This window comes from Penicillium rubens (genome assembly GCF_028828025.1).
Source record: "Penicillium rubens strain IBT 27055 chromosome Unknown utg000002l_segment0_segment0, whole genome shotgun sequence".
Lineage (NCBI taxonomy): Eukaryota > Fungi > Ascomycota > Eurotiomycetes > Eurotiales > Aspergillaceae > Penicillium > Penicillium rubens.
Window position 1 is genome coordinate 1,709,724 of NW_026890600.1, and position 24,300 is coordinate 1,734,023.

At 49.4% G+C, this 24,300-nt stretch overlaps 9 protein-coding genes across 9 annotated transcripts; 5 read left to right on the plus strand and 4 right to left on the minus strand.

Annotated features, from left to right (window-relative positions):
• Nucleotides 1-787: 787 nt before the first annotated feature.
• Nucleotides 788-1,779, plus strand: N7525_003117 (TBP family protein; the record flags this gene model as incomplete). Its single annotated transcript, XM_002559441.1, has 4 exons — nt 788-1,065; nt 1,127-1,214; nt 1,293-1,707; nt 1,763-1,779. 4 exons carry the CDS (start codon nt 788-790, stop codon nt 1,777-1,779), a joined length of 798 nt encoding a protein of 265 aa, XP_002559487.1.
• Nucleotides 1,780-2,364: 585 nt separating this feature from the next.
• N7525_003118 (NAD(P)/FAD-dependent oxidoreductase) lies at nt 2,365-3,843 on the minus strand (the record flags this gene model as incomplete). Its single annotated transcript, XM_002559440.1, has 3 exons — nt 2,365-2,656; nt 2,725-3,700; nt 3,795-3,843. 3 exons carry the CDS (start codon nt 3,841-3,843, stop codon nt 2,365-2,367), a joined length of 1,317 nt encoding a protein of 438 aa, XP_002559486.1.
• Nucleotides 3,844-4,187: 344 nt separating this feature from the next.
• Nucleotides 4,188-5,321, plus strand: N7525_003119 (class I SAM-dependent methyltransferase; the record flags this gene model as incomplete). The annotated part of the gene is made up of 2 exons (XM_061212612.1): nt 4,188-4,288; nt 4,340-5,321. 2 exons carry the CDS (start codon nt 4,188-4,190, stop codon nt 5,319-5,321), a joined length of 1,083 nt encoding a protein of 360 aa, XP_061069633.1.
• A 183-nt stretch (nt 5,322-5,504) lies between these two features.
• N7525_003120 (uncharacterized protein) lies at nt 5,505-7,115 on the minus strand (the record flags this gene model as incomplete). Its single annotated transcript, XM_002559438.1, has 3 exons — nt 5,505-6,527; nt 6,577-6,885; nt 6,936-7,115. 3 exons carry the CDS (start codon nt 7,113-7,115, stop codon nt 5,505-5,507), a joined length of 1,512 nt encoding a protein of 503 aa, XP_002559484.1.
• A 328-nt stretch (nt 7,116-7,443) lies between these two features.
• N7525_003121 (adenosine deaminase family protein) lies at nt 7,444-8,541 on the plus strand (the record flags this gene model as incomplete). The annotated part of the gene is made up of 1 exon (XM_002559437.1): nt 7,444-8,541. One exon carries the CDS (start codon nt 7,444-7,446, stop codon nt 8,539-8,541), a length of 1,098 nt encoding a protein of 365 aa, XP_002559483.1.
• A 910-nt stretch (nt 8,542-9,451) lies between these two features.
• On the minus strand, nt 9,452-10,120 carry N7525_003122 (glutathione S-transferase family protein; the record flags this gene model as incomplete). The annotated part of the gene is made up of 1 exon (XM_002559436.1): nt 9,452-10,120. One exon carries the CDS (start codon nt 10,118-10,120, stop codon nt 9,452-9,454), a length of 669 nt encoding a protein of 222 aa, XP_002559482.1.
• A 4,085-nt stretch (nt 10,121-14,205) lies between these two features.
• Nucleotides 14,206-15,713, plus strand: N7525_003123 (uncharacterized protein; the record flags this gene model as incomplete). Its single annotated transcript, XM_002559435.2, has 2 exons — nt 14,206-14,594; nt 14,651-15,713. The coding sequence occupies 2 exons, from the start codon at nt 14,206-14,208 to the stop codon at nt 15,711-15,713; spliced, it is 1,452 nt and encodes a 483-aa protein (XP_002559481.2).
• Nucleotides 15,714-16,385: 672 nt separating this feature from the next.
• Nucleotides 16,386-19,174, plus strand: N7525_003124 (Zn(II)2Cys6 transcription factor; the record flags this gene model as incomplete). Its single annotated transcript, XM_002559434.1, has 4 exons — nt 16,386-16,771; nt 16,855-16,966; nt 17,019-17,749; nt 17,806-19,174. The coding sequence occupies 4 exons, from the start codon at nt 16,386-16,388 to the stop codon at nt 19,172-19,174; spliced, it is 2,598 nt and encodes an 865-aa protein (XP_002559480.1).
• A 748-nt stretch (nt 19,175-19,922) lies between these two features.
• N7525_003125 (uncharacterized protein) lies at nt 19,923-23,255 on the minus strand (the record flags this gene model as incomplete). The annotated part of the gene is made up of 1 exon (XM_002559433.1): nt 19,923-23,255. One exon carries the CDS (start codon nt 23,253-23,255, stop codon nt 19,923-19,925), a length of 3,333 nt encoding a protein of 1,110 aa, XP_002559479.1.
• Nucleotides 23,256-24,300: the final 1,045 nt, after the last annotated feature.

Genomic DNA, 24,300 nt, shown 5'->3' on the forward strand with positions numbered 1-24,300 from the left:
CCTCCCCCCAATTTGCCTTGGGAATTTTGTCTCGGTCTTGGCGGATCTTATTTCGGAAATTCTTCTTCCCTCCGCTCCTCCTCAAAAAGCCTGATCATCAAGATCTTGATATCTGCTGGCTTTCTCCTTACTAATCAGATCTATCTCACCCAGATCTTTGATTATTCTCTGGACCCTTGATTCTATTTTTTTTTTAGGGAAAAAAAAAGGTTTTTTTGTCCACGGACCTAATCACCATAGAAGTCGAGCCTCAGGTTTCGCTTCACCACTCTCTCTTTTTTTCAGATCGCGCAGATAGACAATCCCATTTTACAAAAACAGCGCAAAAGAAAACATTTCGAAAGAGAAAAAAAAATTTGCCGTCCTTCCGTCCATAATATCGCCGTCACGCCTATCTTGGAAAAACACTTCAGTGTGATTTTTTCTTGATTCGTTCACCAGTCGACTGCGTTGGTTTCGTTGCCTACACTATCTCGTGCCTGATCCACGAGAGGTTACGTGCGAAGACCTCGTAGGGGGATACATTGAGTTGTCCATCTCCCAGGTAAGAAAGAGCCTCCTTCCTTTTCTGTCCTTTGCACCTTCCTTCGAAGGACTCCTGCCTTGTGGAAGCTCTTTCCCTGCGTTGATGACTTCTCCCCTCTCACGTGTTTACTCCATTTCCCCTCCTCCATTCCCCCTCCGCGAACGCGTCACATCTCTCACGCGACTTTTCGCGACTGAAGCTCACATCTCCTTATCATAGTTTCATCTTTATCCCTTGTCGCACATCGAGTATTCCATCAAAATGGATTCTCTGACAACCCATCCCTCCAACGCGCAGCAGGCTCGTGCCTTCACTGCTACCTCGTCGCTGTCTTTCCCTGGTGGCGCTGGGGACCTGACCCCTCCCAACTCTGAGAAGGAGGCCATGGCGCAGGGCGCACAGGGCGGAAATGGTATGAATGTCCAGCAGGCCGGAGGAAATGCCATGAGTGGCAACGGGGTGACTCCCGCTTCTCCTGCCACCCCCGCCGCGACCCCTGGCGCAACCACGGGAAGCAGTGGCATTGTCCCTACCTTGCAGTGAGTATACTCTGGATGTTTTTCTGGGTGACCAGAATGGCTGAACTAGTTATTCCAAAAGGAACATTGTTGCTACTGTCAACCTTGACTGCCGCCTTGATCTGAAGACCATCGCGTTGCACGCACGCAACGCCGAGTACAACCCAAAGGTATTTATAAACTCCTCACATTGCTCTGAGAGGGCACCCATCAGGGAACAATGTGGCTGAACTTGGTTCTCTCATTAGCGTTTCGCTGCCGTTATCATGCGTATCCGTGAACCTAAGACCACCGCTCTTATCTTCGCCTCTGGCAAGATGGTCGTCACTGGTGCCAAGTCCGAGGATGATTCGAAGCTGGCTTCGCGCAAGTACGCGCGTATTATCCAGAAGCTTGGTTTCAACGCCAAGTTTACCGATTTCAAGATCCAGAACATCGTCGGCTCTTGCGACATCAAGTTCCCCATCCGTCTGGAGGGGTTGGCCTCTCGTCACCACAACTTCAGCTCCTACGAGCCCGAGTTGTTCCCTGGTCTGATCTATCGCATGATGAAGCCCAAGATCGTTCTCTTGATCTTCGTCAGTGGCAAGATTGTCCTGACTGGTGCTAAAGTTCGTGAGGAGATCTACCAGGCTTTCGAGTTGATCTACCCTGTACTTTCTGGTATGCTGTCTTGCTGGATTTGCTACCATCAAACCTTTACTAACTCATACTTCAGATTTCCGCAAGGTCTAAGAAAGTGCCAGAGAGATCACCATGCATTTCAAACCTGTATTAACATTGCTTTTTCCCTTCGCTAGGACAGTTGGCTTCGGTCTGCCTGTACCTTGCTTTTCCTTCCGTTCTTACGACTCTTTTCATGCAAGCATAGTTGGGCGTTTTTAGCGATTCGGATGATCCCCGGTTTTCCTCACACTTTCGCGTTCTCCACACAATTAGATTGCTGCACACCGCAGTGAGGCGGTTGTGCGCCGGTCGATGACTGCCTCGATTTAATCATTTATCGTTCTACGGTTTCATATGTGGAGGATTCTATTCCCACAGGCCAAAAAAAATTTAATGGTGACCCAAGGCAGTCTGCTAGATTCAGTTCCGTCCTCGCTTTCCCTGTATGGGCTTGCTGGACCGGCTTTTGCCGTGATACTACCTTTGAGTAGTCAAATGAAAATGTCTTGAAAATTTTTATCCCTCTGTATGCTGCAGTAGATGTAGTTCGTAGCTGTAAGCCTCAAGATCTTTTTGCGCTCGGTTCATAGTATAAAATGCCTTTGTACATGCGATCTCCATGTTATATACATCACAACCACCAAGGTCTACATCCTAAAGCATACTGCTCCGTGAAGCCTTCTTTGTCTTCGCCAACTCGTCTTTCAAGATCGCTCTCCTCTCCCCAGACCGACTACCGTCGCCGTCGAAGTCCTCTTCGTTCGGCACAGCAGCCTCGGGCCACTTCCACATCTTACTCAACTCGGAATCAAGTGTGCCCTCCAAGGCATCAACAATCTTGTCTCCAATAACAGGGAAAAACTTGAATCCATGGCCACTACCACCGGTGGCAAGGAAAAGACCTTCATGGTCAGGGTGGTAAGAGACAATGAAGTCACCCGTGGGCCTGTTAAAACAAATTAGTACCAACCACAACTATCCAACTCGCAGCTGGCAGCGAAGGACCAAACTCACGTATCAGTATACCAACAAATCCTAGTATCAACGAACTCCCTCTCCGCAAACCGCGGCAAAAGCTGTCTCAACGCAAACCGGAACGCATCCTGTCCTTCAAGCGGCACAGGAACCCCCTTTTCAGGCAGACTAACCACCATCGAGCCCGAAGCCCCAGGAACCGGCACCTCAACCGGATTGCGATACCCATAAGCATGTCGTGCAATCTTCAGCAGATTATCCCGGGGCGGGATAATGAAGATCCCCGTCGCGAAGTTCAAAATCGTAGGCAAATTCTCCAACTCACGCTGCTCCTCGTCAGAGATCCGCATATAAGCAATGGCCTGACCGGTCGCAACAGCTCGACCACGCAAGTCCACCAGTTTCGGCGTCCACGCGCCAGTCGCCAGCACAACCAGATCCGCCTCGAGGGTCGACCCGTCCGTCAAGACGACACCGGTAGCTTTAGGCTTCGCGCCATTCGTGTCGTACAGCACACGCTCGACATCACCAGTGCGGAAGGTAACCCTCCCTTCGGTGTCGAGAAGGGTCTTAGCATAGCGCACGCTAGCCGCAGCATCGGACCATCCAGACCCCCAGTTCACGTAGCCGCCGGCGACATCGAGGGTCGACCCGTAGGCCGGGACGACGCTAAGGACGTCCGCTTGGGTGGGTAGGAAGGTGACATTGTCGCCCTCGATCTGGCGTACGTTGTCGTAGCTCTTGCGTGCGTACTCCTTAGCGCTGGAGCTGTCTTCTGGGTACACGAGTAGCAGGCCGTTCTGCGTGTACCGGCCGTCACGGCCCCAGTCTGTGCTGCGCCAGCGGTGGATGGCCGCTGCGGCGAGCTTGGAGTATGCTGCGTTGGCATAGTCGGCTCGCACGATCCGGGATGTGTCGACGGAGGAGCCGTGAGGATTGGGGATTGTCGGTGAGGACTCTACTACTGTTACTTTGGATTCTGGGTGTCGCTTTGACAGGGAGAGGGCGGTGGATACTGGGGAATGTTAGCCGGTGTGGAAATTGGTATAAATATGTAGTGTGACAGTGTAGACTAGTGCTAGGGGTTCCAAGAGATTGTTGATACTCACATCCAAACACACCCCCTCCGACAATCAGGATCCTGGGCGGCAATGCCATTTTCAAAATTATGTGTGGGAGTTTAACAGAATTGGAGATCCGGGGGATTTCCCCAATTTGATAACAGTCCACGCCGATAACGGCCTCGCTCCACCTCCCAACTTTTCTTCTTCACTGGTCGATATCGCCACTCCGATCTATATGGAATGGAGTGCAATTGAGCTTACGACTATACATTGATCAGAGCAGTTTCTTTTCTTGGAGGCTTCATCTACTTTTGGTATCGCGGGGGAGCTAACAACCCTGTCGCGTAAGCACTCAATCTTTGCTCGCATCAAAGCATATATGAACAAGCCCTGCAGAAAAGCCGTCGGCGGTTCATTCTGCTAGTTCAAAACATCATAATGAACGTAAACCAATTGCGCCGAGTGCCATTAGTTGCAAAGTGGCCCGTCCCACCCTGCCGCAGTGCATCGAGCAAAGCACCTCGACCCCCAAAGCCGAGGTATGGAACCAAAACTCCCCAATCAGCCACTCAAACTAATATCTCCCGCAGTCCCAAAAGCCCCAAGCCAGTGCCCATAAAACGGCGACAGGCAACTCCGCCTCGCCAACACCACCAAGAGCGCCCAAACCCACAGAGCACTCAATCCGAAAACCCCAATGCTGGAACCACAGCGAAACCAAGCCATGGCATCCCACCTAGAGCTCTAACCTTTCTGGGCATCTCAGCGCTCACTATTAGCACGTACTGCGGCTACCTGTACGCGTCATACACGCGCGAAGTAAGCAAAGCACAAACTCTGAACGTGCCACGCGATGTCTCAGACCGCTACAACACAACAGCGGCAACCTTCGACGCAGACGTCGAGCTCTCCGAAAAGGCAATGGGGCTCGGCAAGAAGCGGCGGGATCTAATCCGACAGGCACGCGGACACGTACTCGAAGTCAGCTGCGGCACGGGGCGCAATCTGCCGTTTTACGAGCTCGGCGAGCGTCGCGGATTGGATACCGATGGCCACGCTGCGGTTCTGGGTTGTCGCTCGGTTACATTTGTCGATCTTAGTCCGCAGATGGTGGCTATCACGAAGGAGAAGTTCGAGAACCTGCATCCTGCGTTCCCGGCGGTATTCCGGGCTTGCGATGCGGGTAAAGTTGAGCCATCTGATCTCGGGCGTTCTGGGGTGAAGATGCAGGAGGCGCCGGTTTACTTTGATACCGTTGTGCAGACTATGGGTCTTTGCTCGATGCCGGATCCTGTTGCTACGCTGCGACATCTGGGGTCTGTTACGGAGCCTGCGAGTGGGCGGATCTTGTTACTTGAGCATGGGCGTTCTTATTATGATTGGCTTAATCGGATTTTGGATAATCTTGCTCCGGCTCATGCGGATCGGCATGGTTGTTGGTGGAATCGTGATATTGGGGATATTGTGCGTGAGAGTGGGTTGGAGATTGTGGAGGAGAAGCGTTGGCATCTGGGGACTACGTGGCGTTATGTGCTGAGACCGAAGCAGAGTACTGAGAAGGTTCGGTCTTGATCCTGTGGCTTTGGCTGGAGCCTCTTGGATGTAACATAATTTGGAGATGTGTATGATTATTTGGCGTGATAGAAATGGGATTCAGGGATAGACTATCCTCATTTTTGCTCAACTATACAGCAAAACATGATGTTATCTCAGGTACTGGCCTGTACGTCCCATTTGAACTTCCGTCATGCCATTTTAGTAACGATATCTGAACCCTGGCGTGTTCCAGTCCGTGACATCCTCATAGTCATCAGATACTAGCGGCACTCGGTCCACTATATCCGCCACATTCGTCGAATCGCGAGCAGCATCCAGCCCCTTCCCACCAACAGCACCTGCGTTTCCAGCACTACCCTCAAACCCTTCCAGACGCACACGGCGAGCGTTAGTCCACTGCAGGTAGAAGCGCAGAGCTAGTGCCAAGATGACAGTTAGGGCATAGCAAATCATAATCGTGCGGAAAGCAGTGTCATAAGTTGGGGCCTCTTCACTGAGAAAGAAATGAGGCCCAGAAATGTTCCCAGCGCAGTAAGCCAGGAAAAGCATTGCCGTGACTGTCATCTTCTTAGTGACTCCACGGTAATTGGCCTGCACCAGCGACATAGCGAGCGGCATTGCTGCAGGTCCAGTCGATAAGAGGAAATATCCAAAAAGTTGCACGTTCAAGACGATATGCGCGCGGGAGTAGATGATCGCGCTGCCTACGACGCAAGGGAGCACAACAGCTACGATAAGTAAGCAGTTCAGCTGGCGGAAACGACCGGCCAGCCAGCCCGTTCCGGTGATTGTAGCCACGGTGATGAGCGAGTAAGGGATGGTGAGCAGCGTCGACTGCAGGTTCGTGAACCCGAATGAGACGATCACCAGATTGGCAAAATTTTGCGTCCCTCCGTTGGGGATTTGCGTACAAAGCTCCAGCCCGAATATAAACCACGTCTTTGGATCCGTTAAGCATTCAACGACCTGGTCCCATCTCCAAGTGGTCTTCTCTGTCGCGCCTGTGCCTGAAACGACAGCTCTGTTGCTTGCGAACTGCCGTTCCTCTTCCGATAGGAATTTGGCTTTGGAGATTGAGTCTGGTAGTAGAGTCCAAACAGCGAAACCCCAGAGGAATGTCCCACACCCGAGAACAATGAACATCCACCTCCATGGCCCAACGTGATCTTTGACGTGACCCAGCCCGTAGGCGAGAAGGCTTGAAATAATGCCACCAACGCTCTGTGTAAAGATAAGCTTTTATTCAAGATATCGACAGGACCTAGCATACGTTTCCAGCAAACCACAGACCTGTCCTGGTAGGAATCTCGTCACGCGTGTACCAGGTCGATGTGATAAACATAAACGCCGGCGTGATGGTTGCTTCAGCAACTCCAAGCAAGAAGCGGACTGTTATGAGACCGCCGAAGTTGGTGCAGGCTGCAGTAAGAGCCACCACGGCACCCCAGAATAATGTGTTGGCGGTCAAATATTTGGCAGCGGGCAGACGAGCAATAAGTAAAGTTGTTGGATATACCCATCCCAGGTAGCCAAAGTAGAAGACCGATGATACCCAGCTGTACTGTTGGCCAACCAATCCCTAAGAAATGATCTTAGTTATGGTTCCTGTTTCTCTGGACATGTTCTTACAGTATCGTCCCTTAAACCGAAGACAGACGCGCTCGACAAGATGGTTTTGTCCATGAAATTGAACATATATGTTGTGAAGAGGAGTGGTATCAATCGTCTGTCAATCTTCCTCAGTACCCTTTTTGCCATAGCATGGTCGGTACATTGTTCTCCCTCGGGAGTAGTTATGTTCATGGCCATTCCTAGTAAAAAGAAAAGAGGACGCCGAGAATCTCAGACAATTTGAACTCTTCTTATAAGATCATGTACCCTGTTATCTTTCCCCGCACCTCCCATTGGTCAAACCCCTTGCATGTTATCAATGCAGGAATCCCTCGCCAATTGGACGATAAAGCCAAGTCCTTTAAGGCTGGACCTAGTGACACCGTCGCAGTGAGTACGGAGTACGGAGCAGATTCTCGGAGCTCTTCTACCCCATACCCCTGTTCTGAGTGTTAACGCCTTCCCACGGAGAACTTTCATTTTATTTAGCTAAATAAAGAGGTGAGAACTCATCTGGGCAGTAAACATGAACGGCCTCACAATCACCCCGTTCATAGCCAATCTCCCTAAGGTCGAACTCCACGTCCACATCGAAGGCACCCTAACACCATCTCTCCGCTGGGACCTATCCCGCCGCAACAATATCCCCCTCCCCTACACCACCTTCTCGGAGCTGCAAGCCTCCTATGCAGTAACCCTCAACCACCGACCCGAGCTAAACGGCCGCCAACCAGGCATCCCAACCTTCCTCGAAGCCTATTTCGCCGGATGCGAAGTTCTCCGCACAGAAACCGACTTCTACGATCTAGCCATGGCCTACCTACGCCGATGCGCCTCCATGAATGTGCGCTACACCGAACCCTTCTTCGATCTACAGGCGCATACTCGCCGCGGAATCCCCGCGGCAGCCGTTATGGACGGCTATCTGCGCGCGCAGCATGACGCCGCCGCACAGCTGGGTGTGCATTCACGGTGGATTCTGTGTTTCCTGCGCGACGAGCCTGTCGAGCAGGGTCTGGATGCTTACCGTGAGGCGAGGCCGTGGGCTGCTGGGACTGTTGATGGCGGGAAGGGCCTGTTTCATGCTGTTGGGTTAGCGAGTAATGCGTACGAGAGGCCGCCGATGCTTTTTGAGGAGGGGTTTGCGTTGGCGCGCGCGGATGGATTGCATGTTACTATGCATTGTGATTTTGGGCAGAAGGATACGCGGGAGCATGTGGCTGAGGCTATCTTTGAGGTTTGTGGGGGTAAGGGGGCGGAAAGGATTGATCATGGGTTGGATGCGGAGGATTGTGAGGAGTTGTGGCGGGGGTTGGTGGATAGGGGCATTGGGTTGACTTTGTGTCCGCATGCTTATCATCGGAGGACGGCGACTGAGGTTTTGTTTCCGAAGATCCGGAGGTTGGTGGAGACAGGAGTGAAGGTTTGTATTAATAGTGATGATCCGACTTTGATGCATGATGTTTGGATTGATGGGAATCTGCAGAAGGTCTATACTTATTGTGGGTTTAGTCGGAGGGAGATGGTGCAGCTTGTGAGGAATGCGGTTGATATGTGTTGGGCCGAGGAAGATATCAAAAGGGCTATCTATCAGGAACTAGATGGTGTTGACATTTGTGAATAGAGGCCTGTCTAGGGGATTGCTCGAAACTTCTTCTCTCCGTATAGTCTGCTACATATATTGTACGTACGTGCACGGATATATATAGTTGTGGTAGCCTGCATATCCATTCGAGGGGGTAAAAGAAGACATACACACTGTATACAAAGTCGCCCTCGGCATAATAAGAAGGCATATTGACTATGATATTTTCAGTCAAAAGTATCAGAGGCAAAAGGGGGAAGTAGAGAGTTTCCAATGCCAAGATCGCCGACATTGTGGGTCGATGTCCCCGAGATCCATTTTGTCTATGGAGTAGATGCACTAGGAAGCATATGTAGGTAGCACTTTGCGTTTCCACTTCCTTGCAACTTTGAATATAGCTCTAGTGTAAATGCATGGGCCGTTCCTTAGAGTAGAATCTGTAGTCTATACGAGTTTTGGTATACTTCAAGCAAATATCCACATCTATCCAACCGCGTGGGAGCTGGATAACTGTGCAATCTTTGTACAACTAATACTGTAGATCTACTTCGATAATTCTTATAGATGTCCCACTCCGGTAGTTGCTATCAAGTTAGAAATAACTCTCAATAAACTCTTAATTGATCTCTAATGATCATTGGGTATATAAGTGATGCCAAAGTCCGGTCCGGTCTAACACCAACAAAGGAAAGCAAAGATTACATGAATTAGGCTAAGCTGGGGGACTAAAGCAAATCCTACCATTATTTGTGTTATATGTTATCAATTGATATATGGATGGCGCGTGTGTAGGGGACGGGGGAGACAGTTTTCATGTCGAGGACGTCATCCAAACTTCCAACTCGGTCATTTTTTCTTTTCTTCTTTTTTGTTGTGTATACATATGTACAAAATTGTACTTGACAAAATTCCTTTGCCTTTATGTACATCCCTTCCATGACCAGGTAGATTAATTGGTCTGCATCATCTCAGCCATGGCGTTGTCTTTGTCTTGCAAGACCTTGACCACCGCGGGCATTTGCTTCATGCGTTCCATCCATGCCTGGACATTGGGAAAGGAACGTGCAAAATCCTGCTCCACATCTTTGTCTTGAACGATCATGCCGACCATATTCTGCCACGGTACGAAAGCCAGGTCCGCAAAAGTACACTTGTCTCCCACCAGCCACTGTCGTCCGGAGAGGGCTTTATCCAAAACTCCAGTCACCCTGCGAACCTCGTTGGTATAACGCTCAATAGCAACGTTTTGATTCTCAGATTGGCGAACGAACCAGCCTAGTTGGCCATAGTATGGGCCTTGACCAGACGCCTGAAAGTGAAGCCATTGTTGGGTGAGGAATCGCTCGGGGGTGCTATCGTAACTAATCTTGTGATCATGGTCGTAGGTTTCAATGAGATAGTGGACAATTGCTCCGGACTCCCAAAGCTGAGTTCCGTTGTTGGGATCGATGATGGTAGGGAGGCGGCCGTTTGGGTTGAGATCGACATATGGCGGGAGTTTGACGTCTTTAAAGTCGACGAAAATAGTCTCGTAGGGAAGGCCAAGGGATGAGAGAACAATGGCCACTTTCCACGGGTTTGGGCCGATTGCATGGGAGTAGAGGGTGATTGCTTTCATCGTATTGGTTTAGGACCTCGGGATAGTGTGAAGGAGTTTGGATAAACACAGTCAATCACCCTGGAGAAAAGGATGGTATTTATAATGATTTATGAAAGGAATCTAGTTAAAATAGGCCCTAAGCAGAATTGAAGTGAATTTCTAAGTCATTTCTTAGAAAACAGCCTTGGAGAGAGTAGTCGCCGAAATGGTGGGTCTTATGCCCGTAGCGGTCTTCAGGTTGATAATGGGAATTTGAGGAATTTGAATGAGAGCGTAAGCATCCATGGCTAATTGTGAAATCGGCGATAATTACGGATATCCAACCAGTCAATTCAATTCCCCAAATCTCTTTCAAAATATGTCGATTAGTAGATAAATACTGCAACACCCCATGTTCTCTTACTATCGCACCATTTCCTACAGAAGCCCAACCAAAATCAGAGTAAACGGGTTTATTATTGTACAAAATTGTCAATTTCATAGCTTTTGATATCAACATAATGAATAGCGAATTGGTTAAAGACATTCGACGATATCTGCTACCCCCGGCGCTCTCATCGAGAATCTTTCTATATTGTATAGTGACCTTAGAAGTCGGATTTACTCGAAATTGTGGGAATGATGTCCGTCTCGGTGCTCCAGGCACAAAATGAATGACTGGAAGCAGTTGCAAGCATCAATTAAGCTGACAACTCCCACCTAGGTATAGAGTCGGTCGTAGGATGTGCTCACCACCTTTGCCAATCGTCTAGTTTGTGTGCGCGGTCCGTCTCATATGAGAACTTTGGTCTCAAAGATTAGAATGTCAAAAGTTTCTTGACTGGTTCAAGAAGACAATAACCAGTGAATGACAACCAGCAAGAACTTCAGCTCTTTCATTCGAAAGTATCAAATCCCCCATATGAAGGGCAGGTACCTTGACAAGAGAAATCCTTCTTCCTGTTACATATATGTACTTCCTAATGTGGGGCTATTATTCTTATAATATGGGTTGTTTATCCCCCTCTACATTTTCTCCTTGTGGCTGTCCATGGATATCTCTCATGTATTGATATTTTCTTCTCGTAGCAATGCGGCATTTTATCTCTGGATCCGTCTTATTCCATCTCGCTTTATCGTCTTCAGTGACCCATTAATCTCGTTTCCCACCCTACCAAGTGCCAACGAGCTGGTATGAAACCCGTTGTATGCTCACTGGGCGCAGTCTGTAGGTACCCACGACTTGGGTGCTAACCGAGTATATCCTGAGTGTTTACTTCCTACCTGAGTACCTAGTAACCGCCTTATGCTGTGAAATACTTAATGATAGGACCCTAAGCACCCTTAGAAAGCGGCAGCAACCCGATTGGGAAAGTCGCGACGGCCTAGAATCCGGTAGAGCGACATATGTTGTACTATATAATATGTGCTAGCCACTCGGCACTTTTTTCCACGGGTAGTATTGGCTGATGATAATATCGATACTGTCCCGCATTGAAAACAGGTTTTTGCTAGTAATCTCCATCATTGATTTATATGCAAGGTGCAGATCTTTTGCAGGGGTTATTCCGTGTTTGGATGCATCTGTTCTTTGTTTGATGCAATGGTCCCCTGTGGTTGGCCCTAATGTGGCGGGGAAGTTGGAACCAAGGGTAATGGCTTCAGGTAAGGTTTGGATGTTGATGCATCTGTTACCGAGATGTACTTTCATTGGTAGATCTAGAGTTGGATGTGTTCCGTTTAGATTGAGATACTATATCGGGTACTAACGTTACTAGAGATAACAATCTATACCCATGCAATATATATTGTAGGATTATTCTCAGTCTAACATATATATTTTATAGACATACTCTGTAGATAGTAATGTAAACATAAAAGCAGAAGTGGACATTATGTACAATAGTACCTGCGGCTGTGGGGGTGCGGAGAATTCCCGCGCACCTGCATACTGTACAATGTAGGTACAGTCTGACAAGATTCTCAATATTCTCATCTTAAAGGGATAACCTTGGAATTCAACGTTGTATGCGATCATATAACCCCCCCCCCCCCCCCCCCCCCCAAAAGCAATTGTTCCCTTCGGCCGGTGTAACAATGGGCTGGCTATTTCCATGGTTGATGGTCCCGATCCCCTGGACCGGAGTGGTCGATGTCATGAAAACGGAGATCACCAGAGAGTAGATGCGACGTATGTCACTATATACTCTACGATATGCGGAGTACAGAGCATAGATGGCAGGGTTAAATTCAAGGAATGATGTTTCCCTCCATACGAAGTACCGAGACCTACATCATCACACCTAGGCAACAATGCTCGTACCCAGTACTATGTAAACCCCTTGCTGGATGCTAAGTATCCTAAAGGAGATTGGGCTATGATGTACAATATATGATGTACAATATACGGAGTACTTTGCACAGAGGATAAACAATACCTAATATCCTCCCGTCCAATCATCATATCACCAAAAAAGTAAAGTACCTACCTAGGTAAGGAGAAGGATGTCATCATATGCACGTAGGGACATACAAACCTACATATAATATTATTTCCCATGGCATCATCACTTTTTGACAGCTACGGCAATTTTGACTTTCTGGGTGTCTAAAATGTTAAACAAAAATCGATAGATCTAAATGAGATAGAAGAAAAATACCTAGGTAAGTGTCTCAGCTGCATCATCGGTGGCAAACGTTCCTTTTCTCCCCGAGACGCTAATGTGAGCATCCCTTACTAGCGTCATGTACAATACAATACACCGACTCTGATTGATTGCTGTCCCGTCGATTGGGTCCCTGAGCTCCACTCCAGAGTGGATCCCAGTGGACTTTAAGTGGTCGCTTCATATCTTTTTTCCTTTTCTTTTTCTTTTTCTGTTTGTAAACGGTTGCGCTAGGGAGCTGTTTTGGGTCTCGGTGTTTCCGACCGGAGGGCTCGGCTTAAGCCTTGTCAACTTTTTTTTTTCTTTCCTTTTGGTAAAAGTTATTGTGCTTGTTTACGAGGCTAATGGATTGGATGTCGTGTGTGTTCATGCTTAGTTAGTATGTACTTGCATATTTACAACATTTGTTCGTATAAATTTATATATTTTGATCTATCAACAGCGGTGTGCCCCTCGGTACCCTAGCAACCAACAAACCAACAGATGACAGATCGAATACATAATCTACCTCCCTAGGTAGGTACCAACTTTGAATGTACATATCCCATGCAGCAGGAAGGTTCCGAGTTTGACCATTGTTCGACATCCACTGTGCAACTACCAATCAATGGATCGGTAGGTCTTCTTATTATTCAAAGAATCGGGTTGTGATTAGCGGAATCTTGTATGCGGGATGGAGTAACCACTAGAGTTGCTGGGTAAATGGAGACGCCAAGGTTGATGGAGCACCAAAATTGGACCTATTCGGGTCATAGAACACATGGCCACGACCCCACCGAAGTCTTCTGGTATGCGCTAAGACCGAAGATAGAATGGAAGAACTATGGATTATCATACTAACGCCTGAAAAGGAATGGGTTGATCTCCACCGCCTAGGGATTGTTCGCTTTTTGCCTGTGCGTGTCGCATGTCGCATGTTCACTCCCGTGTCTTAACATGGCGGTGAGAAAGGAACTGGAAGTATATTTGAGCAAATGTAGGACTATTTACATAGTGCGGAGCACAGAGTACTTGGGTAGTTTCTATAAGAAAGTACGGATAGACATTCCTACGTACATTCTTAAAAGAGTGAGAGGAAAGGAAAAATAAAAACAAGCCCCAGTCCAACCAATCATCGTCACACCAATTCGGGAGGCTGCCAAATTTAAAGGCATAAATACCATACGGTAATTTACATCCTTCAATTTTTTTTTTTCCAATTTTCCACTTTTTTCCGCAGATTCCTCAGGCCCCCGTTGGTAATTTGCCATCCAAACAGCTCTTCTTGTCGCATCTTGATGATCCCCCCGTTTATCCTTCTCATCCCCCTTTCTACTAACATCCCCCATATCTTAGAATCTTTTTTATTATTATTCTTATTATTCTGTTTATTATTATATCCTTTTTGCTGCTTTTTCTATTATATCCTTGTGTCTTACTCTCCTTTGATTCTTGGTCTTTGTTCTCACTTCCCTCGCAATGCCGTACAACACTCGTCGCAAGTCACTATCTCTCCCATCCTTGGGCATTCAGCTGCCAAATTCCACTCGTCGCTCTCCCTCTATCTCAAAAGTGCATACCGACGAGCAACCCACGAAAAAAGTCAAGAGATCGCATGGTTCGACTTCATTATCACCCGAGCCATCCGACCCAAAAACAATTGCGCGCGCTGGCCGACATGGACTATTTGAGATTACACCCCCTCCCTCGCCTATGGATGGAGTGCCTGCTCCCAAGATCGACACAGAAGGAATTAACGACGATATCGTTGTCGCTGTAATCAACCAACTGGAGAAGACCGGGAATCGCCCTCATCTCGTGAAGGAACTGGCCGCAGTCCTGGTCACACTAAACGTCAATGTCGCAAAGTACGTATCCCTCTCGGGACTTCTTGAAACACAATAACTAACATGTCCTGTATTAGTTCCGCCAACCCCGCCGCGCTCCTCTCATCGCGGTTAGCCGCCTATATGAAGCGTCCTTGGACGGCCCTCGCGCCGTGTCCTATGGCTAAGGAGCTTATCTTAATTCATCCGCGCAAAGTGTACTACTATCTTACTACGTATCCCCACCAACCCATTCCTGAGACAGACGATCTGGTATCCGCCGTGGGTAGCAAGCACATCACGCCCAGTGTTTCCAGTCTCGAGGATGAGGAAGACGCGATGGTGCGGGAACGTAGCCCCAGTCCCGAAGTGGACTTGTCTTCCCCCGAATTCGAGGAGCATGGTGATTTGAATACCTCCGCTAGCCATGGTTCTTCTGATCACTTCCCCAACGCTAGTAATTTGACGCGTCTCATGAACTCACATCGCGCGGCTTCTCCGCCCCTGGAGGGCGATGAGAAGGAGTTTACACAAACTGCCAGTGCCGTGCGTGAGCGCGCATCCGAGGAAAAAGCCGAATCGAGCCGTAGCCAGTCCATCCTTTCCGAGAGCCTGAGCGCTTCGGAGGACCGCGATATGAGCATCTCTGAATCCCCTGTGAATGGTGGTTCGATGTCTCCGTCTATGCACGGTGACGGCATGTCTGAAGAAGAGTATAGTGACTACTTCTCGCACATGCCCGCCGACCAAATGGCCCAGGATCTGGACGAGGCTGCCGCAACTGCCCTGTTCGGCACCTCCCCCTCCCCCTCCCTCACCTCCATCGCATCGTCTGTCTCGTCTGGCACGAGCGCTTTGACAGATGTCGGTGTGGACGGTGAGGAGCTTGCCGGCGCTCCCGTTGCCCCCCAGATCAGCCTTCCCGAAGATCCCGATGCCGCACCTGTTTCGACCCTCAAGCGCTCGCTTGATATGTTGAACAGCGGCCTTCCGGACGTCGATCTGAAGATGTCGGACCTGACGGAATCGCACGAGAGGCTCACCCTTACTCCTCGGCCCGTTTCCTTGAACTCGGAGGCCGTCTTCGAATCCTGGAGAGAGTTGCAAAACCCAGAGATGGTGGAAGTCGATGAGCTCGACGAGATGTTTGGTGAATTTTAAACTATCCTCGACCACCGAGTCCATTTATCTCGGTTTATGTTCCCTCTCGTTCTTCTCCTTCTCTCCACTCTCGGCTGGGCTGCGACCCGCCATTTTCCCTTTATCTCTATTTACCTCGCTTGTATATGTTCATTGTCTTCTCGGCGCACCCTCTTACTTTTTCCTCGCTAATGCCTATTTTCTCTTGTATATATACATATATGTTGTTGTTTTTTTGGTTTACTTACCCTGGATGGGTAGATTGGGAGGATATTCACGACTGGAGGAATGGCTTTACCCAAAAGTGTCAAAATAACTAGCGTTTCTTCCCATAAATTCATCATTTGCATCTGAAAAAAGAGAAAAACGTGTTTTAGATTAGTCAGGTGCCCAATCAGCCCTGGAGGAAAGCGGGCAACTTATCATCCGTGGATGGTCCACGGGTCCACCCATGGACCGATTACGCATATTCCGCCACCTGGGCGACTTCAATCATCACGTTTCTACAGTATTTTCACTTCCGAGGTACGAATTTGTACTGCTATGAATGGGCCTCAAAATCTCCCTTGTACATATATCTCTCGGCCTCACATATGCAGATTCAGCCCTATCATTCGTCGCAACTCTATACCACATAGCGCCGCAGGACCGCAATTGCGAGATTGAGAACTACCACACCGGGCTTCTGCGACAATGACGGTCGAGAAATCGCACCCGCGTACAAACTATGACAACGTCATTCCTCAAAACGGAGCGCCTGCCCAGCAACCAACAACAGACCACGCCCCCGCCAGATTCCGCCCTCTCTCCGTCGCAGACACAGGGACGACGATAGGCGCCCAAAGCCCAAATACACCCCCCTTTAGGTCGAGTAAGACGCTTGCTGCACAAACTAAAGTTGCCATACCTCGCCAACGGGTCGCAACTGCCCCGCGCTATAATCGACGAGTGCCCCGCGCCTGTGCATCCTGCAGGCAGCGCAAGACGAAATGCAGTGGTGACACCCCGGTTTGTCGCCAATGTCGTGAGCTGAGAGCTACGTGTAACTACCCTGAGGGTTGGGGTGAGAGACTGAAAAAGTACGTGTATATGTGGCTATACATGCTTTTCTTTTTGGAACAATACTCAATCGTGAGCAAGCTTGCTGACCGACTGATTACAGACAAGTGGAGACTGCCTCGGAGAAAGCGCAAGAATATGAGAATCTCCTGAAGGATTTGAGTGGTATTGTTGACCCCAGTGCCGCGGAGCGGATCAGGAGCTTGCTGGACAAGGTTTGTTCTCCTTTCCGGTATATCGGAGTGGCGCTAACAATCGCGACCACAGCATGGCCCGGACGTGGATTATTTGTCACATAATTCCCAATCTCAATCACTAACCCCTCAGGATGACGTCCCGGAAAACGATGTACCATCCTCGCCTTCGTCTATTGGGTCTCTCGAGGCGATTGATCGAATAGAAGAGGACATCAATCGATCAGAACATACCAGAGCAACCGGTTATATGGGGAAGAACTCGGAAATTACCTGGATGCAACGGCTCCATAGAGAGGCAGAACAACGTGCCAAAGGTCTTCCGGGGAGTCTGGAGCCTGGCCAGGATCCAAAGACTGATAATGCAGTATCTCTGCATGCGGTCAATTATCATCTTGATGACTTGGATATTTCTGTGCCCGGACCGGTTCAGTTGTATGCCATGCCTCCTCGAAAGGTGGCAGATCATATGTTCGAGGCTTATTTGACGACCGTGCATCCGTTCTACCCCATCATCAACAAGCCTCTTTTCTCGGCACAGTACCGGACATTTTTCGACAGCGCTGCCCGACCCGGTGACAAGTGGCTTGCTATATTGAACATGATATTCGCAATTGGGGCTAAACATGGCCATCTCATCGACGCACCGTGGCGTGGGAACGAGAAGGACCATTTGGTATATCTAACCAGGGCTAGGATCCTTAGTATGAACGGCGATGTCCTGTTCAGCCATCCCGATCTCCAGCAAGTCCAGGTGGAGGGCTTGATTGCCTTCTACCTTCTCGCTTCTGATCAAATCAACCGGTGAGTTCAAGCACCTCCTCTTATCTAAATTGAGCGGGCAATAACACCTAAAATAGGGCGTGGAGAATATCAGCTTTGGCAGTGCGGTCTGCAATCACACTTGGCATCAACATGAAAAGCAGCAGTCCGGCTACCCCCGATATTTCGAAAGAAGCCCGTTACCGAGTCTGGTGGTGTCTGTATACGTTTGAGCACATGCTTGGAATAATGACTGGGCGCCCAACTTGTATCCAGGACGGGGTGTCCACCTCGCCTTTCCCGCTTCCGTTTGAAGAAGAACAGCTACAAGAGCCCACCGCCTTCGAAGTACTCACAGACACTACATTACGAGACGAACGGATCAACAACGTCATGGCAAGTGCATGTATTAGACAAATGCCGCTCCACCCGGCAAATGGCAAAGATGGCAGTCACCACACTCGAGCACGAGACACCAAATGGCTCAAAAGCCTGCCTGTCAACGACGGGCTCTTTTATCTCTACTATTGCGACTTGGCAGTCGTCGCGCAAGAAATTGTCAACAAAGTCTATTCAGTGGACTGCGTGATGGTGCCATGGGCAGAGATCGAGAGCCGGATTGGTGAACTCAAGTCCCGTACCGAGACGTGGAAATCCAACATTCCAACCGGGCTTGACTTCACAGACAAGGAAGATAAAGGACCGGATATCCTTCGCTGCAAACTGAGCTTAGCGTTGCATTACTACAGTGCGCGGATCACGCTCGGCCGTCCCTGTCTCTGCCGGCGTGACGCGCGCCAAAAGGGCACGAACCCTTCCTTCAGTCACGAAATGGCAGTAGTGACCCTGGAGTCTGCACGGTGTATGCTGGATCTGATTCCTGATGAACCGGATGCTCTCCAGCTGTACCGGATTGCTCCGTGGTGGTGTATCCTACACTATCTCATGCAAGCGGCGACCGTTCTCCTCCTCGAGCTGTCCTTCGGCACTGTCCACATGCCAGAAGAAGAAAAGAACTTCATCATCTTGTCTAAGAAGGCAGTCCGCTGGCTTTTCGCAATGTCCGAGCAGAGCATCGCCTCCCGACGCGCCTGGCAGCTCTGCGACCTCAGCCTCCGCAAACTGGCCCAGGGCATGAAGTACGACGTCAGCGACATGCCTTCCTACCCGTACACCCCAGAGCCTAGAAGCACTATCGGTTCGGAACCGGCACACGGACAGCCCATGTCTCACGCTGCTACTGCTGGCGATTACTGGGCCCCTCTACAAGAAGATCTCCCGGTGTCTGCTCCGGATGCACCGCCCGCTGAAGACCACTACACCTACCCGAACGTAACGATCGCGGATCTGATGAGCTCGTTGACCGCCGAGGCCCAGGATTCGTACTTCCCCTATGATCCTATCACCGGGGAGTTTATGCGTTCTTTCTTCCCTCATTCCAATGAGGATGAGAACTGGGAATGTTGAATGCAATTACCACCCATACTCATGAATGCCTTGTATACGAGAACAACATGCACGGACACGGCAAAAGCATGCAAGTCTTTTTTATTCACCATCCTATTCTTTTTGGCTGGTATTCCCAATTATTGCTCTCCAGGGCTTTACCAGTTATCATATCCCGTCTCTATATGCAACATCTGCTTCCCAACAATATACCTAAGGACCCTATTTTACCTATTCCTACCACTATCTTTTCATGTCTCGTTCTCTTCTCATACCCGTGTTTTACTATTTCCATATCCACTTAATGCGTATGTGGTGTGATGCCATTTCTCTTCCTCCCCCCAATCTTATGAACCTTTTCCCCTTTGATCTACCATGAATATCTCTGCATCACACGTGTTTATAATGGCGCACCGATATACAATACCTGGGTGCCTCGATCAGGAGTTGGACTCACAAGGGGCTTTGGGCGTTAGGGATTGGTTTCTAGTTGGCATTGGGGCGTTTATCGGCGTTGAATCAGTTGAATCATAACGCTAGGACTTCTGATACCAAATTCATCACGTCTGTTTGCAGCATATTCCTCTTAAGTGCAGTAAGCAGTGTAGAACGAATAACCAGTCCGAAGAACCGTCCTGTCTCAATTACACGACCTTCTAAGGTCCAGGGAGTAATTTTTGAAGAAGAATAGTATATACATTCGAGAATAGTTTTTACTTTCAAAATAAAAATACATACAAGACAGGACCCAGGAGAACTCTCCCACATCCTAGATCTTGGGATTATCGTAAGGCCACTTCGGCTCCTCCGACGGCAGTTCCGGCTTCGGCAAAGTCTCCGCTAACTGCTTCGGCCAGTGAGATCTCATGAAGGGATCGGACCTGTTGTACTTGATCCGCATCCTAACAGGCCTGCGTGTAGGCGAAGAAAAGACCTTTCGGAGCTGCATGCGGCGCATGTGGCCAGGGATCTCGATGTCGACTTGGTCTTCGGGGAGACCGAATTTGAGGAAGGTTTCGAGACAGAAGTCGAGAATGGATTCGAGCTCTGTTTGTGGCATTTTGCCGGTTTTTAATTGGTAGGGGTATTCCTTGCGGGAGATGGAGGGTGTATATGGAGCGGTGGGGTCGTAGACGAAGGAGGTAGAGGAGGAAGAGGTGGTGTTGAATTGGGGTATACTGGGGCTGGGGCTATGCGGTTGTTCATCTGTTGTTCGTTGCACGCATGCTGCATATTCCCGGACGGCACTTCGTGCGAGGATGCGGACGGTGTTGAGGTCTGCTATCGTGGCTTTGCTCCGGACATGGTTGACATAATCTGGATCCCATCCTGGGGAACCGTGTGAATTGGCCCGCTCATCGCTGAACAGCAGCCGGGCAACACCGCCTGGAGACTGAAGCTGGCGCTTGGGAGATACCCAGTCGACACAGACTTTGTCCCAGAGCTGCTTGCCGACGATAGCGCCCTGCGTTTCCACGACGGCAGCGAAGATCTCGTGGAAGGTGGTCGGGGGGATCAAAGTGGCTTTGTGGTGTCCGGAGATTTCCTTAGGTGCCTCCACTTGTTTGAGGATGTCCGGTAGAGGACCTGGGATGGCGGAGAGTACGCGATGCATCCGAGAGAGTGTTCGAAGCTGGAAGTTCCTGACTCTCTCCCGAGTATGTTTAGCATGCCATTCGCCGCGGAAAAGGCGGAGCAAGATGTTCGTGGCCTGATTCAGGTCTTCTGTATCTGCCTGAGTCAAGGTGCCGGTAGATGTCTTATGTTTGACGGTGGCATCGAGCCGAATTACTGCACTTGCCAGGGCGCCGATATTGATGTAACCCCAGGATTTAGCCCTGTGCTCGGTTAGGAAGTTGAGCATCAGCACCACGCGGTTCCAATCTTTCCGTGCAATGCTGAAGTTGATCAACGATTTAATGGTGTTCACAGAAAGAGGGACCGCAAGCGACGCGATGACACGCTCCCCGAGCTCGACATTAGAAGTGGCGCTTGAAAATCGAAGAATAGATGGCGCCAAGGCCTGGTTGCTATATGCGCTTTGAGGGATGGGAGGGCCATCAATGTCATTGTCCAGGAGTAGTTGATGGCCAAAGTCAAACGCGTGGGTTGTTGTCGCCACGTCAAGGAGATTAGCAAAAGTTGCGCATGACAACTGCGGGATAGACGATTGAGAAATATCTTGAGGTTCGAAAGATTTGAAATCAAACAGCAAGGAAGCTTCTTCATCACTGGCTTTGCTCATCCGTTCAAAGAACTTTTGAATGTGCTGTGCCTTGCTTGCATCGGCAATGTTTTGAAGCCAAGCATATTCGTGAAAAAGGCGTCCGCTTTGCTTGTCCCGAGCATAATAATTGAGATTAAACTCGATCAGGCCAGTCATAGCGGCAGATTCATCATAGAACTGCGCCCGCGTTTTCCCATCCAAGGCTTGTGCCAGGCTCAACTCGTTCCCTTCCCATGGAGGAACAACATTGTTCTGGGACCTTAGGAGATCCTCGAAGGAAACAGGATCCGAGGACGGTTTTAAACAGCCCGATGCTAATATCCGTACAATGTGCCAATTGGTGAATCTGTTTGTTGGCCGAAGCTCCTCACGGGCGGAAACGGGAGGATCAATAAGTTTAGTCAGAGGGGCTGATAGATTGGTGAGATCCTCAGGAAGATATCCACGATCCCCCATTCCGACATAGGCCTTGTTCGCCAAGCCGTTCCGTAGCGATGCAACCACCTCAGAGCTGATAGTTCGGAATCCAAGTCCATTGAATGGTGCTTTTTCCTGGCCCCTGAGTGTCGGGGACTTCTCGATTTGGCCTGGCCGACGCCAGGATTGCTCCGTACTGACATTGGTTTTTTGTACTATATTAAGATCTTTTATTAGAGGCGCCCAACTCTCAGCCTTCCATTCGCTAAGCCGGGTCATTTGATGCACGAGTAGTGTGCCCGTTTTGCAAAACCCATGCTCCACACAACACCATAGAATGAGCTCAAGCCAGATCTCCGGGCCCAGCTCTCGAATTCCCGGTGTGTAAGGAATGAAAGGTGACTGCTCTCCTGCATCAGCGGCCGCAGCGGCCACCGCTGTTTCATGCTCATGCCACGCCGCGTCGGACAAAACGCTCATTATGGAATTGGACAAAAAATGGAGCCCTGGCGGACGGAACACAATCTGGCTGGCATCTGGTTTCGGATATTGATAAACTCTGTCAGAGATCATGCCTGCATGGTGTAACCGGGCAAGGGTTCGGTATACACAGGACATCGCATGCTTTGAATCATCTGACCGACTGCGTGCAGCATACAAAACGAGAGAGCCGAGGTTCGCGAGTACTTCAGCCAAAATTCTCTCTCCGAAGAATCTCGGTGCAGGCTCCACCGTTAGAGTATCAAGAGAAATGTTATCTGATGAGCGAGGTTCCAGACGAGACCATTTCCAAGGGGACGCAGATTTTGTGCCTCCCGTCAGCTTGCTGAGGGAGATCTCTGAGGTGAGGGGGCACGCCAAGTCGGATGTTGACTCATCTGCGCGACGCACGCGAAACGGTCTGTTCCAATCAAGCCCAGCCGAAGGGTGCTTAGGAGGCATATGAGGAGCTAGCAACTCATAGGTGTCTATCATGCTGTCTAAAAGAGCCTGCACATTAGACCACTCATGGTGCGCAAATCCGAGATGCGCAAGGAGTTGAAATTCAAAATGTATCCTTCCATCCCATAGGCATCCCAGTAGAGCATGGGTCCGATCAAGCTCATGTTCGGATTCGCGGAGTGGTCGAAGCCGCCTAGGCTGTCCTGCAGGTTGGGCGACGTCTGGTGGTTTGGCAACTTTTGGTGGAATACAATCCCTCAGCACTGGCATCCATTCGTCAATGTGCCTCTTCTGGTCATGCCTGAGGCGAGGGTGTTTGATTAAATTGTATCGGCGTAGAAAAAGAACTTCGTCTGGGAAATTAATCTCTCTTTGGTCATTGCGAGTTTTCCGGGTAAACTGAGTCCAAGTCGGCCGGGAGAAAGGAGACGCGGATCGATATGGGAGGAAACGGAGACGTGAAGCAGCTGGCCTGCGACCGAATGGCAGGATGCCGGGGCGCAAGCACCTGCTCATGGTACCGCAACGAGGCTCGAAGGCGGGTGTATAGGTTTCGCAATCTCGATGGGTACGGGATTGGCGTGATACATGTCGATTCTCACAGGTACATAGCGGGATATTTGCGATATTCAGTTGAACCCCGTAACAAGGGCAAATGAAGACCAAAAGTGAGGGAGATGGTAAATGTTGTTTCGAGAATTTTGGAGATCAGGAACTGCTGAGTCAGCGCCGAGCTATGAGCCAATCGGAGGCCACAGAATGCGGAGTTCCTTTATCTAGGTATACCTCCAATGTATGTCTATCGAGGGATTGACTTCTAGGGTATTCTTATATTCTTATTTGAATCTATTAATATGTATGATAAGTACATTGCCTGCTCAGTGAGCTTTGAGTTACGCGATATATGAGGTCTGAGCATTGAGGGTTCTACGGCGACTGTTACAGATAGGGCTATCTAGGCTCATTAAGAACGCCATTACTATCAGCATCTACCCACATCCTTACTGGTCGAGAGCTTTATCCACTTTGCGTTAACACACCTCTGTACGGAGTAGTGTAGGGCAAAACAACAACGTACCGTGAACAAAAATTACCTATTTAGGAAGAGACTACTCCGTACAGCTTCAAGACCATGACTTGTTGTCCACCTTTGCCTCGGTCCAACGATCCCAGTAATACCATACTGCCTGCTTCGGGATTGACAATGATGTTCATCCCATATAGGTCATTGGGAATTAGGTAATGGACACGCTGGAGCAAAGATCATTAGAAGTTCTTTGCGGAGCTTTGAGATAACCTCGGTGAAACGCGAAGGGGATTGCTATAAAAGTACATCAAGCATATCTTGGGGTCTACCAAAGAGTGCTTGGAGAGATGAGGGAGATTCTATTAGTCTATCCACCTATGAATCAGTAAAGAATGTAGAAAGATTAGCCAGTCTCACGGAATGCTAGCACCGAAAATACCCCACAAATTCCGACATGGCAGATTCATGCCACGAAGCGCAATGAAGTTTTGTCATAGGGGTTTTTGTCCGTGACATGGACAGCAATGGAAGGCG